Source organism: Mauremys mutica, chromosome 1, assembly GCF_020497125.1.
Source record: "Mauremys mutica isolate MM-2020 ecotype Southern chromosome 1, ASM2049712v1, whole genome shotgun sequence".
NCBI lineage: Eukaryota > Metazoa > Chordata > Testudines > Geoemydidae > Mauremys > Mauremys mutica.
Window position 1 is genome coordinate 6,968,221 of NC_059072.1, and position 12,620 is coordinate 6,980,840.

The 12,620-nt window shown below is 46.1% G+C and overlaps 2 protein-coding genes across 2 annotated transcripts in view; one reads left to right on the forward strand and one right to left on the reverse strand.

Moving 5' to 3' along the window:
* MEST overlaps positions 1–8,763 on the forward strand; it is a 29,053-nt gene extending 20,290 nt beyond the window's left edge. Inside the window, exons 10-12 of the mRNA XM_045028483.1 lie at positions 2,493–2,569; positions 4,586–4,649; positions 7,257–8,763. Of these exons, the coding sequence (XP_044884418.1) occupies positions 2,493–2,569; positions 4,586–4,649; positions 7,257–7,374 (259 nt within the window). The 3' untranslated portion in view covers positions 7,375–8,763. The remainder of the gene's footprint in view (positions 1–2,492; positions 2,570–4,585; positions 4,650–7,256) is intronic.
* Positions 8,764–8,910: 147 nt separating this feature from the next.
* The window catches only part of COPG2 (COPI coat complex subunit gamma 2), a 46,063-nt gene continuing 42,353 nt past the window's right edge, over positions 8,911–12,620 (reverse strand). The window contains exons 21-24 of the mRNA XM_045028475.1: positions 12,469–12,566; positions 10,996–11,134; positions 10,458–10,556; positions 8,911–9,356 (exon numbers count right to left, since the gene is read on the reverse strand). Of these exons, the coding sequence (XP_044884410.1) occupies positions 9,226–9,356; positions 10,458–10,556; positions 10,996–11,134; positions 12,469–12,566 (467 nt within the window). The 3' untranslated portion in view covers positions 8,911–9,225. The remainder of the gene's footprint in view (positions 9,357–10,457; positions 10,557–10,995; positions 11,135–12,468; positions 12,567–12,620) is intronic.

Consider the following 12,620-nt stretch of genomic DNA (forward strand, 5'->3'; position numbering starts at 1 on the left):
CATCAACGCAAGAGCTGTTCTTCCAGCTGTTTGTTCAGGAGGCATTTGAGTCAAATAAGTGTTAATGAAAGGAAACAAGCAAAAGTTTTAATCAGAATAAAAATCACCTCCCTCCTCAGTTAATTGGATTTCACTTCTGTGGTATCTTTGGCATAAATCTCTAGTTCTCTAGTCATGCCTAGTGTCTTCTAGGAAGAATGTAACCCCCCCACCCCTCCCAAGAAAAATACCCTTTTTTATTAATAAAATAAGTAATAATCCCTTTCAGGCCTTCCTCTGCTGCTCATCATTAACTACTGTCTCATTTTCTACATCTAAAGAACGGGGCTAATACATACTTCACTCCCTCGTAGAGAGGCTGTGACGGCAAGTAAGCCAGTGTCTGTAATGCACTTTGAAGATATATTAAGTAGGATGATAAGAGGGAAGAGGAAAAACAACCCAAAGGAGACCTTTGAAAGGACACCGTTAAAGGTGCCTTTCCTAGTAAGTTACGTTTGAGCAGAACTAGCAAATTTGCACCTGTACTAGCTTGTGTGTGTGTGTGTGTAGCTGGAGTTCTGCACACTTGGCACATGCATTGCAATATATTCCTGTCATGTCTCCTTAGCATGCAGCCGTCCCTGCTGTGGTATACTGTGTGCCTCCGTTGCTGGAGGACGGAAGAACCAGACTAACTCTCTAACCATGGCCCACATAGATTGCCGTCAGTAAATGGGAACTGACTATACGGCAATTGGTTGTTTATAGTCAATCTAGCTGCTTTTAGTAGGATTTGAGCCCTGACCAAACGAGGAGGGTGAAAGAGGATTATTGGGATTGGCCCAGATGGCTGCATTATCCAGTTCTGCTAGTTAAGACCAGTGCAACCAAGACAAGGTAGGGATGGGAGCAGAGTGGGTTTTGTGAGCCAGGTTCATAGTCTAGAAACCCCATTCATATCTCCTGCCCTGCATTAGGTACTGAGGACTTTCCGTGGATTTTGGCCGATCGTGATGTGAATTTTGCACTCCCTGGCGCTGTATGTTCAGTAAAGCTAACTAATGTGGATGTACGTGTTTGGATGGGTCTCTGCAACCAGAACAACCAGAAACCTTGTTTTTGAAATGCAAGCTGTAGTTCCTGTAAGAAAATGTTGTGGCCCTTGTGAAAAGAGCATTGCAGCTCTCAGATCGAGAGCCCCGGCTCTGAGTAGCTGGCTGTCACTGAGAGGAGGGGGGCGTAGAAGTCTTTGGAGTTAAAGTTGTAACAGTAAGATACAGAGACCCAAATACTGTGATTATATTTCCTCTCTCACACGCCCTCTCCCTGTGAAGGTGCCTTACGACCGTGTCCTCTCCTGTAGTAAATTGAAACCACTTCCTCCCTAGGTGAAAAGGCAACACAGAGCCCAGTGTACTGCCTGTAATATGAACCCTGGAGTTTTCAGCTCTGACTGTCTGCGACTCAGTTTCCTCCACTGAGGCAGTACAAGAACGCCAGCACAGTAGGGAGATCTCATTTCTGAGGCTGGATTCCTAGTTTTGCATTGATGGCTGGAATAGAGCCCTTTGGGGGGGGTTTAAAGCAGCCTCGTGGTAACCAATAGCTGTGAGCTCAGTTACTGGCCTCGGCCTGCAGCCCGGGGGCGTGAGGAGGGAGTCTGTGCTTCACAGTGGTAATCAAGCTGCATATGTGGCAATAATAGTTGAGTCTTGTACGTTTAAAAGCAGGTTTGTACTTCTGTAATGTGAGCTAAAGTACTTCAGCAGGGTAGGTCGGTGCCGTTATCCCCATTTACTGTTGGTATCACTGAGGCCCAAGGTCCAGTCCCGTGACTCGGGCCTGGTCTATGCTACAGAGTTAGGTCGACGTAAGGCAGCTTCTGTCGACCGAATTATGTCGGTGTACGTGCTACTGCTGCCGTAAGTGCCCGGCTACACCGACATCATAACTCCACCTCCACGAGAGGCTTATGTCGGTGTAGCTAGGGCGACACAGTATCCGTGGAGACGCTGTGAGTTACCTACCTCGGCTGTTGGCTGTCATTCTTGTCAGTTTCATGGCACCCTGCTGGAGCTGTGAAATGGCTAAGAAAGCCAGGTTCCCAGCTTGGGCTGTCACCCTGGGGTAGGTGGGGGCTTAGAGCCTGGCTGCCGCCCGGCTCCCTGCTCCCAGACAGGCTGCTCCCGTCTCCCTGTTCCCTGCTAGGCTGCTGCCTGGACTCCTGGCTCCAGCTCCCTGCTCCGAGCTGGGCAGCTGCCCAGGTTCTGTTCCCTGCTGGGAGCCTCGCTGCACTGAGGCTCCTGGCTCCCTGCTGGGAGCCCGGCAGCCGCCTTGGGTTCCGGGTAGGGAGCTCCCTGCTGGGAGCCCGGCAGCCGCTCTTGGATAACATGATCGTGGGCAGGTCTTTACTGCTAATCCTTGTTAGACCAATTCTGAAAGTGTAGCTTAAAATGTCCCTTTGTTTGGTCAAGCCCTGTCATCTCTCTAATGAGTCAATTGTTCTTCAGTATTTTACAGTATATAAATCAAAGAAAGAAGCACAGAGACCGTTGGGTTGGGGCTCTGACATCCACCTCTGTTCCATGTAAGTAGAAAATAGTTTCCTTTGAGTTATTAGTTTGGGGAAATTCCTTGACCAGTGTCTAGCCGGCCTGCAGAGTCCAAGCCTCCAAGCACGGCCCTTGATGTAAGATCTTTCCACTTTCACACTGGGACCAGCCTGGATTTTAGTCCCAGGTGACACTGGAGTGTATGTTGGCGCCCTTGCAGGCCTGTCCCTTACAGCTTGGATTTTTTTCTACACATCCTTGTTGGAGTTGCCAAATGCAGGGACTGGGACCCAAGGGCCCCTGCTGGCGGTGAAGTTTTGGAGTGGGCAGGATATCAGCCCTGCTTGCTGTCTGCTGCTAGTTGTAAATGCCAGGGCAAAATGGCAGAAGTGAGTTCTTGGAAGGGATTTGGATGAGCCATGGGGACGATTTAGTGAAGTGGTGTAGGGAGGGCCAGTAGTGTGGACGAATGCACAGCCGTGAGTGGGAGAAGGGAACAAAGGCTGGCAGCAGTGGTTCAGGGAGAGGAATGAGCGATAGAGCCTGGAGTGCGCGGATGAGGAGTTGAACTGGATCCACAGGCACTGGGGAGCCAGTGGCGGGATTGTAACCAGTGTAATTCTTGGGGAAGCTAATTCCTTTGAGGCACCTTGGATCCTACTGCAGGATCTAACACCTAGTGGGGGTGTCAGGTTTGCCCCTGAAAAGCCTGGGCCCTCCTCAAACTTGGGAGACACTTCAGGCCCCCAGGGAAAGGTTGGGTGCTAGTTGGGGTGGGGATGTTCATTTCAGTGGAACCTGCCTTGAAGTAGAGCAGCATCTTCAATCTCCTATGACTTCCCCTCTAGAGCTTCCTGTGACTTTATTATAGGTCATTTGTTTAATCTAATTAGCCTTGTTACATGGGGAGGGGGAGGAGGGCGCTTGCTGAGACACTTGCTGAGCTGTGCGTAATGTGCTTTGGGGAAGGGCAGCTTGAAGAAATAGGAATGTTACAATCCGACTTAGTGTATGGTCATTCCCCACCTTCGACTGCTCTGTTAAACAGCTGCAATGTCATCTCCCAGCCCCAAGGGAGGGCTGCATTTCAGTGGAGGGTGGAAAACCTCTGTGAACCCCCACATCTGCCTCGGGGGATTTGATAACCAAGGGGGAAAGGGGCTAGAGCAGTGCAAAGTATAAGGGAGCTGCCCTTGGCAAGGACAAATGGGATTCCCTTGCGGCGCTGGGTGGGCATCTGAAGCTGCTCAGCGTGCTCATTCCTTTTCAAATGGAAACAAACTCTTTAACTAGGGCTGAGGAAGTCAGGCCTGGGCTGTGCATAGGTTTGGTACCAGTTCTATTATGGTTGAGGGGAGACTCTTTTTTTAAAAAACTGATTCCAGTCAAAGCAGCAAAACATCTAGTGCCCACAGCAGCATTTGTATAAAGGTGCCTTATAATGGTCTAACTTGCTCTCATTCCTGTACAGAAATAAGCTGTAGCTCAAGAAGGCACCTTTGTACTAACAGCCCCCACCCGATGGGGGTTGTGCTGTGTTAGCTCTACTGGGATGAAGCGTTTCCAATCTATGTGAGCAGACAAGCCCTTAAGGGCCTGACTTTCCTCTTCAGCATGCAAGGGTCTCACTCTTGGGTTTTCACTTGTGTGCAGTCTGTGCGCTCCGCCCAGGCTTGCATGTTACACTTTGACTGACTATCTAGGGGGAAACTGCAAGGCACAAGGTTGACACAACTCATCAATCCCGTCACTTTCAGGAGCACTGAACTCACCTCCCACAAGTACTGCGCTCTAGCTGTGCGCTAGATGCCTGCAGTGCTGGCCATGCATCCTGGCTACTGCACAACCTAGTGAAAAATAACCCCCCCCCCTCCCCCGCGACTAGTTGTAAACACTCATTGTGCCCTTTTGAGAATGCCCTTTCAAGGCAGAAAGGTTCTCACCTCTCCAGTGGCTGCTGGCTTTAATGAGGGATTTCTTGCATGGGTAAAGGTATTGTGCATGTGGACAACTTTGTGGATGGAAGCTGTTTGTGTTCTTCCTGTTTGCAGTGCATCTAATCTATGGGCCCTTGGATCCTGTGAATCCATATCCAGAGTTTCTTCAGCTCTACAGGTAAGCCACATTTTAAGCACAGCTAGAGCCTGACTTTTGATGCCGTGGCTGCTTCATTGAAAGCACTGGAAGTCACGGGTTGCTGCAGTAGTTTCAGCACTTCTCAGAACACCACTCATTTTAGATGACTTGAGTTTAGGATCTGAACTAATCATCTATTTGAAAATGACAGCGTTAGACTTTTTTCCATTTCTGTATGAGATCATTAAACTTTTCAGAGTGTTTCCAGTATGTAACCAGGAATAACTGGAAATCTCCCTCTGCTGAATGTGAATTTGTAAAGGGAATTTAAGTTAGTTTGGAAGAATCTGTCAAGAGCAGATGAGAGTTCCAGTCTGGTGTGGATTCAGTTAAGGAATAGGTTTGGGGTAAACTATAGTCTCAGCAGGATCTTCAATGTGTAATTGATCTAAGGGCTAGGATTGTTCCAGCCCTCCCTATTAATGATTAAGTAAAACATACCTGAAAAGTGCCAGACCTTTGCTATCAATTGACGGAGCAGCTCTCTTCCTGGGGTTGTTTCTGGCTGTGGAAGCTTTAGTTGGCTCTCACTCAGTGTAAGGAGCATCTCACTACACTAGAACCCATAGGTGTATCATCACACTACACCCCAGACTGTAAGGCAGTGGTTCTCAACCGGGGGTATATGTACCCCTCGGGGTACACAGAGGTCTTCCGGGGGTAGATCAACTCATCTAGATATTGGCCTAGTTTTACAACAGGCTTCATAAAAAGCACTAGCGAAGTGAGTACAAACTAGGGCTGTTGATTAATCACAGTTAACTCATGATTAACTCAAATAAATTAATCATGATTAATTGCACTGTTAAACAATAGAATAACCACTGAAATTTATTAAATATTTTGGATGTTTTCTACATTTTTAAATATTGATTTCAATTACAATACAGAATCAAGTGTACAGTGCTCATTTTTATTAAATATTTGCAATGTAAAAATTTTTTTCAATCCACCTAATAAATACTGTAGTGCAATCTCTTTATCATGAAAGTTGAACTTAAACATAGAATGATGTACAAAAAAACTGCATTAAAAAAAACCAATTTAAAACTTTAGAGCCTACTTCAGCCAATCGCTCAGACAAACAAGTTTGTTTACATTTGCAAAAGATAATGCTGCCTTCTTCTTGTTTAGTGTCACCTGAAAGTGAGAACAGTCATTTGCATGGCACTGTTGTAGCCAGCGTTGCAAGATATTTACATGTCAAATGCACTACAGATTCATGCATCTATGACAGGTTCTATTTGATGACGATTCAAAGCAATGTGGACCAACGCATGTTCATTTTCATCACTGGAGTCAGATGCCACCTGCAAAGGTTGATTTTCTTTTTTGGTGGTTTGGGTTCTGTAGTTTCCACATCGGAGTGTTGCTCTTTTAAGACTTCTGAAAGCACGCTCCACACCACGTCCCTCTCAGATTTTAGAAGGCGCTTCAGAGTCTTAAACCTTGGGTCGAGTGCTGTAGTTATCTATAGAAATCTCACATTGGTTCCTTCTTTCCGTTTTATCAAATCTGCAGTGAAAATGTTCTTAAAACTAACAACATGTGCTGGGTCATCATCCGAGACTGCTATAACATAACATATATGGCAGAATGCAGGTAAAACAGAGCAGGAGACATACAATTCACCCCCCAAGGAGTTGAGTCACTAAGTAATTAACACTTTAACGAGCATCATTAGCATGGAAGCATGTCCTCTGGAATGGTGGCTGAAGCATGAAGGGGCATACAAATGTTGAGCTTATCTGGCATGTAAATACCTTGCAACACTGGCTACGAAGTACCGTGCGAATGCCTGTTCTCACTTTCTGGTGACGTAAATAGGAAGAGGGCAGCATTATCTCCTGTAAATGTAAACAAACTTGTTTGTCTTAGCGAGTGGCTGAACAAGAAGTAGGACTGAATGGACTTGTAGGCTCTAAAGTTTTACACTGTTTTGTTTAGTTCAATTATGTAACAAAATCTACATTTGTAAATTGCACTTTCACAATAGAGAATGCACTACAGTACTTGTATGAGGAACTGAAAAATACTATTTCTTTTATCATTTTTACAGTGCAAATAGAAGTGAGCACTGCACATTTTGTATTCTGTATTGTAATTGAAATCAATATATTTAAAAATGTAGAAAACATCCAAAAATATTTAAAGAAATGGTATTCTATTGTTTAACAGTGCGATTAATCACGATTTTTTAATTGCTTGACAGCCCTAGTACAAACTAAAATTTAATGCAGACAATGACTTGTTTATACACTCTACTAGACACTGAAATGTCAGTACAGTATTTATATTCCAATTTATTTATTTATTTTGACACAGTGCCTGGCAGTAGTGATATAAAAGCATGCAGACTAAGTGGGTGATAATGTAATGCCCATGCTAATGGAGGTCCCCCCTTTGGTTAAGAATGGCCACACAGGATCACAAGAGATCTTATTGCAGTTGTAGGGACCACTCCACCTCTTGGAGCAGCCTTGAAGCTTAGTCTGATTACTTGTCTACTCCACTCCCTGTACTTCAGATTTAGTGCCTGCCTCCCCATGGAGCATGCAGTTACCAGTTGTTGCATTCTTTCAACAGGAAAGTGCTTCCTATGTCTACCATCTCTGTTCTGGATGACCACATTAGCCACTATCCACAGCTTGAAGATCCTATGGGCTTCCTGAATGCATATTTGAACTTCATCAACTCCTTCTGAGCAGCAAGGTGGTCTTTCCCTCTCATGCTTTGGCTCAGTGGTGTCTACTGTATGAGCCAGGGTGCTTTCATTTCCAGATCTGACACTTCACTTTCCTGTTCTGTACAGAGTGATCTTTGGGTATGTTAGACTGCTGCATACGCGTAAGGAATTGAACCTTTGAACACTGGGAAGGATTAACCTAAAGGGAGGCATGAAAGACAATGTGCACATCCAAGGGAAGTTAGGGGATACTGATAGTAGTTCTGGCCCTGGGCTGACTTCCTAGGCCGGAGGGCACAGTTGGGAACTAGTGGTGAGGGAGAGGTAGGTCACTGCTAATCATGCTATTCTAAGACTCCTTCCCTGTCCTTGCGGCCAGAAGAAGCCCAGCCTATCCCAGGAAGCCAGTACCCCATTTGCAACCACATGCCATTTAGTTTGTTTCCAGAACAGTAGCTTTTTCTCTTCTCTGAAAGTGCATTTAACTGAGCTACTGTCTAGACAAGTTTTAAAATGGGAAAATACCTACATTGTAAAGATGTGAACTAGTAATTAGTTGTCAGGCCTTGTTACCTAATTCTTCATTTGAAGGGCTTGTCTACACATTGACTATGCTGCTCTAGTTAGGGCAGCAAAATCCCCTTTGTGTGAATAGTTATACTGGGGTGAGAGTGCTCAGCTTGGCAGAACTGTCTACAGAAGGGCTTTTACTGGCACAGCATCTCCCCTGACTAACCCTGTTGTACCAGTAAAATGTAAGGATGGAACAGTCCTAAAAGGCAAGTTTCCTTCACCACCTAACCTCTGTTATTAGTACTCAACTCCATAATGCAATAACAAGGTGCAAATTAAACTGCATTGTAGCCTCACCAGTGTGTCTTGGAAGAGATGTGCTCTACTGTACATACAGTGCCAGAATCAGCCTGAAGCATAAAGTCAAGAGGGCTCTTTACTTGAAGTGTTATTTTCAGAAGCTATGTGTATACTACACAATTTAGAACAATCCTAAGACTGATTGCCAATATTAAAGCAATAACTACCCTTTATAATTCCCTGTGGTTTTAGGTATAAAAAACCTGAAGTATTGGCTCTGCTGCATACAGAGGCTTTATGTGACCTCATACTACGGAAAGTAGCCTCTTTCCTAAAGAGTTGCAAGTCCTCCCCTTAAGAGGGACCATATTTAACTCAATTTTAGGCTAAAAGAAGGTTCAGAACTGAAGTCATGTCATACTTCTAAACTGTAGTTATTTGTTCCAACACTGAGGTGGTATGGCTTTCACGCAGAAACATTACAAAATTGATTGTAAAGCCGAGTTGGCAGGGGACTGAACCACTGCTTTTTGCAACTGACCAGATTTCTAGTTTCTAGCATCCCATCAAGAGGAAAGGTTTCCAATAGGGGCTGCTTGTGCTGTACCAAACAGATTTAGCAGTGGTCAACCCAGCTGGCAGAGTTATTCTCCCATGTGATCAACAATACTATACTATGAGTTGCTATGGCAAAACTTTTAAAGATTCTATTTTATTAGCAACAATTCAACAACTTGAAACTGGAATGTTCAATGTTTATTTTCTGTTAATAAAAATCTGTTTTGACAAAAGTCTGATTCCAGTTTGTTTTTATCCCCAACAAGTCTTGTAAGGTCCACAGATGCAATCGATCAGAGGAACATATAACTGATGACCAGGGTGGGGGTGAGACCCAGCATTAAGTGTATGTTACAGAGACCAGCCAGAGCTGCCATTACTGCAACCTCATACAAAATGACAAAATAAAAACTCCATGCAGAAAGTCAGACAGGACAGAGTCAGGCTGTTTGAGATCCTTGAGGTGAAATTCCCCTGCAGGTATTAAACTAGCATGACTTAGCCTACACAGGCCAAGATGACATCTACTGGTGTTTCATCCTTGCTCCTGACAGTCACCTGCATGGTCACTCCATCTCCTAATGCCAGCCTGGATCTCACCAGCACATCATAGCCACCTCTGTACACACCTGGGGACAAAGAGCAGGATTTTGCAGAGTAGATTAACAGTGAAATAGCTCCAGTAATTACCCTTCAATGACTTAAAGCCCGGTCTGTGAACCTGACAGCTGTACAGTCGCAGCCTAGATAATGCAAGAATTAGTTAAGCTGCAGCCACCTACAGAATGGAGCACAAGCTTTCAGCCAAGTAACACGATTCAGACAGACACCTTCCTTAAAGACTGCTAGTGTCAAACAGATTCAGGTTTAAGATGCGTGACACAGTGGATTAAACACAGGGCTAGCACCTGAAGCCCAGACCACTCCAAAGAGGCAGTGATCATTCCTGCTACGTGCCCATAAGCAGAGCTGCTCTGGGTTCCAAGCCAGAGCTGAGAGAGGAAGAGCCTGTCAGGACTCACTGTAGCCTTTCCTCCTACGGCTGTGCCCCTAGTGACATTAAAGCAACCCTGGAGAATTACCCTTTTTCCTAAGGGTTAGGGCTCCACGCACAGAACTATGGATTGTGTTCCAAACCCTATTTAATAGTCACTGTATATACAAACTCCCACTGGAGCCACTAGGAATTCTGTACACGGAGCAGATACAGAATCTGAGCGCTTAGAACTGGATACTGTCGTTTTAATGCAATTTTGTATTTTACTGTTAATAGAATAAGACAGAGTAGAAATAAGCTGAGTCTGTCCAATTTCATGGGTCCCCAAAATGTGTGAGGAACAGGGAGTGTGCTCACCAAATGCAACTGCCTGGAGTGGTAGGGCAGGATTTTAGTGAGCAAGAAGGTGCACTGGGAAACTGAGGAGTGCTCTGGGGTTTTCTGGCCTGCCCCTGGAAAGCCACTGGAGATGGGTAGGGAGCTTAGGTCCTTTCACAAAGGCGTTTAATACACACGGCTGAGAAAAAGCAGCAAGGAAAGAAAGAATGGAAAGGTCTAGTCTGAGGTGCACCTAACAGCATCCTGTAAAGGCAACATGCTGTTGTACATCGTTTGTAATCCAGTCTCTCTCAGTATTTGAAAACACAATCTCTTGGCCCCCAGGAAGTTGCAGTGTAATAAGTCAGTGTTGCAGAGGAGTACGGAAACAAACCCATCAGTGGTGGATGCTTACCAGCTAGATACAGCGTGTGGGAATTTTTGTTCTCTGGCACTTTATCGGACCTCTCACATGGCTGCATGCCCAGGAACTTGATGATGTTACCGACAGCTTCTGCATTGAGGTTTAAAGAGGAAAAAAAAAGGTTATTTTCACATAGTCTGTTTACACTTTGATGCCTTGTTTCCTGTGAAACTTTAATTCACAGTTAGAGAACATGTTCTGAGCATGACTTAGGGTTTAACCAATCTAGCTCATTAACTGGAGTGCGAGGCCTCAGGAACCTGCCAACCTTTTCCCCCCATCACAAATACTTGCTGAAGAGTGCAACTTTCCCCCAAGCCACTAATTTTCAGAGGGGAGGTGCAGTTTCCAAACCCATCACTGAGGCACACAGCCATGCAGCTGCCCCACTGGGTACTCAAATTTACCAGGTCCCAGAAGGATCTTTCTAAACTAGCATAAAAAGTCTTTCCCCGAACACCGCACACATTGTTTCCACAGCTGGGCAGAGTCCCGTCTGGGTTACCAGGGGGAGAAGGGATCATCTCACCATCAAGGGTTTTAATTGAACTGAGAGCAAAGGTTTCCTCTTTCTCAAAGTCATCGCCTACTTCCTCCCAGGCAGCTGCGAAGTTGGGCTTTAGGACCTTCTGAATATGATCTGACATGGTTACCTCCAGATCTTCCAGCTGGCAGAGAAATGAGGAAGAATTTAGGCTGCATAGAATCACGCACAAAAGGATCTTCACCTTATGGTTCGTCTAACACTTGGAGCTGGAGGTGTAATTTCCATCTCGGGCAGACGTAGTCACGCTAGCTCAGATCGAGCTAGTGCACTAAAAACAGCAGTGCAGCCTCCGAGGCAGGGCCGAGTAGCTGCCTGAGTACATCCCTAGGGTCTCAGTTGGGACTGTACTCATGGCAGCAAGCCCATTCCGCTGCTCACACCACCACAGCAACACTTTATTTTTACCACACTAGCTTGACCAGAGTTAACGCACATACATCTATGCAGCTGCAACTGTCACCTCCAGCTTGAAGTGCAGACACGTTTACAGAGCGGGGAGGAAGACAGCAGCATACAATATAGTTATGACTGGTACAGCTCCAGTACACTAGACTCATTTCACAGGATAGCTGCAGTTTAACATGGGCATGAAGGCCCTAGAAAGTAGAGGCAAAGTAATGCTTACGGGATTTATTAGCAAGGCTTAAGACTTTTAAACAAATATGAGCGAAATGAGCTCCCTAGTAGAGGTGCCATCCAAGAAGCATGCTCAATTACTACAACTGGAGGTCACATTCTAGATCCTATGATAAATCTAGGGGAAGTTACCTTGCAAGAAGCCAACAGCACAAGGGAAGACTGAGGAGTTACTTTGTATCCCAACACATGCACCTCGCTGAACAGAGAGTTAAGCCACAGGCAGGGGCGGCTCTAGCAATTTCGCCGCCCCAAGCAGGGCGGCATGCCGCGGGGGGCGCTTTGCCAGTCGCCGGTCCTGCGGCTCCGGTGGACCTCCCACAGGCATGCCTGCGGATGCTCCATCGAAGCCGCGGGACCAGCGGACCCTCTGCAGGCACGCCTACGGGAGGTCCACCGGAGCTGCCTGCCGCCCTCCCAGCGACCGCCAGAGCGCCCCCCGTGGCGTGCCACCCCAAGCACGCGCTTGGCGTGCTGGGGCCTGGAGCCGCCCCTGGCCACAGGGAGCTTCTAAGCTAGAACGTAGACATGACCCAAGAAAGAGTGCAGGCAAACAAAGTCTGGTGGGGAGGGTTGGACAGGGTCACACAAATGGAGTCACCGCACAAAGATTTGGCAGAAGCGAGGTTTTAGGAGGGACCTGAACAAGACAAAGGGTGAACAGCTGGAATGATTTTGGGACGTGTTCCAGGCAGGAGGGTAGAAGAAAAGAGTGGGGGGCAGGGAAGACACAAAAGGAGACTACGGCAGAGCAATAAGAATCCCACAGGGACAGGAAGACACATACACTTTAGGTGCAGCAAACAAGACTGAACTTACCACATATTCATCGTCATAGCCATCATCCTCTGGCACCCCTGTGTTTGGGTTGCAGTCTCGGACTGTAAATTTCATTGTGCAGCTGAAAGTACAAGCGACTGGGAAAAGGGGAGAGAGAATCAAGAGCACGTAGTTTCTTATGTCTAAACTGA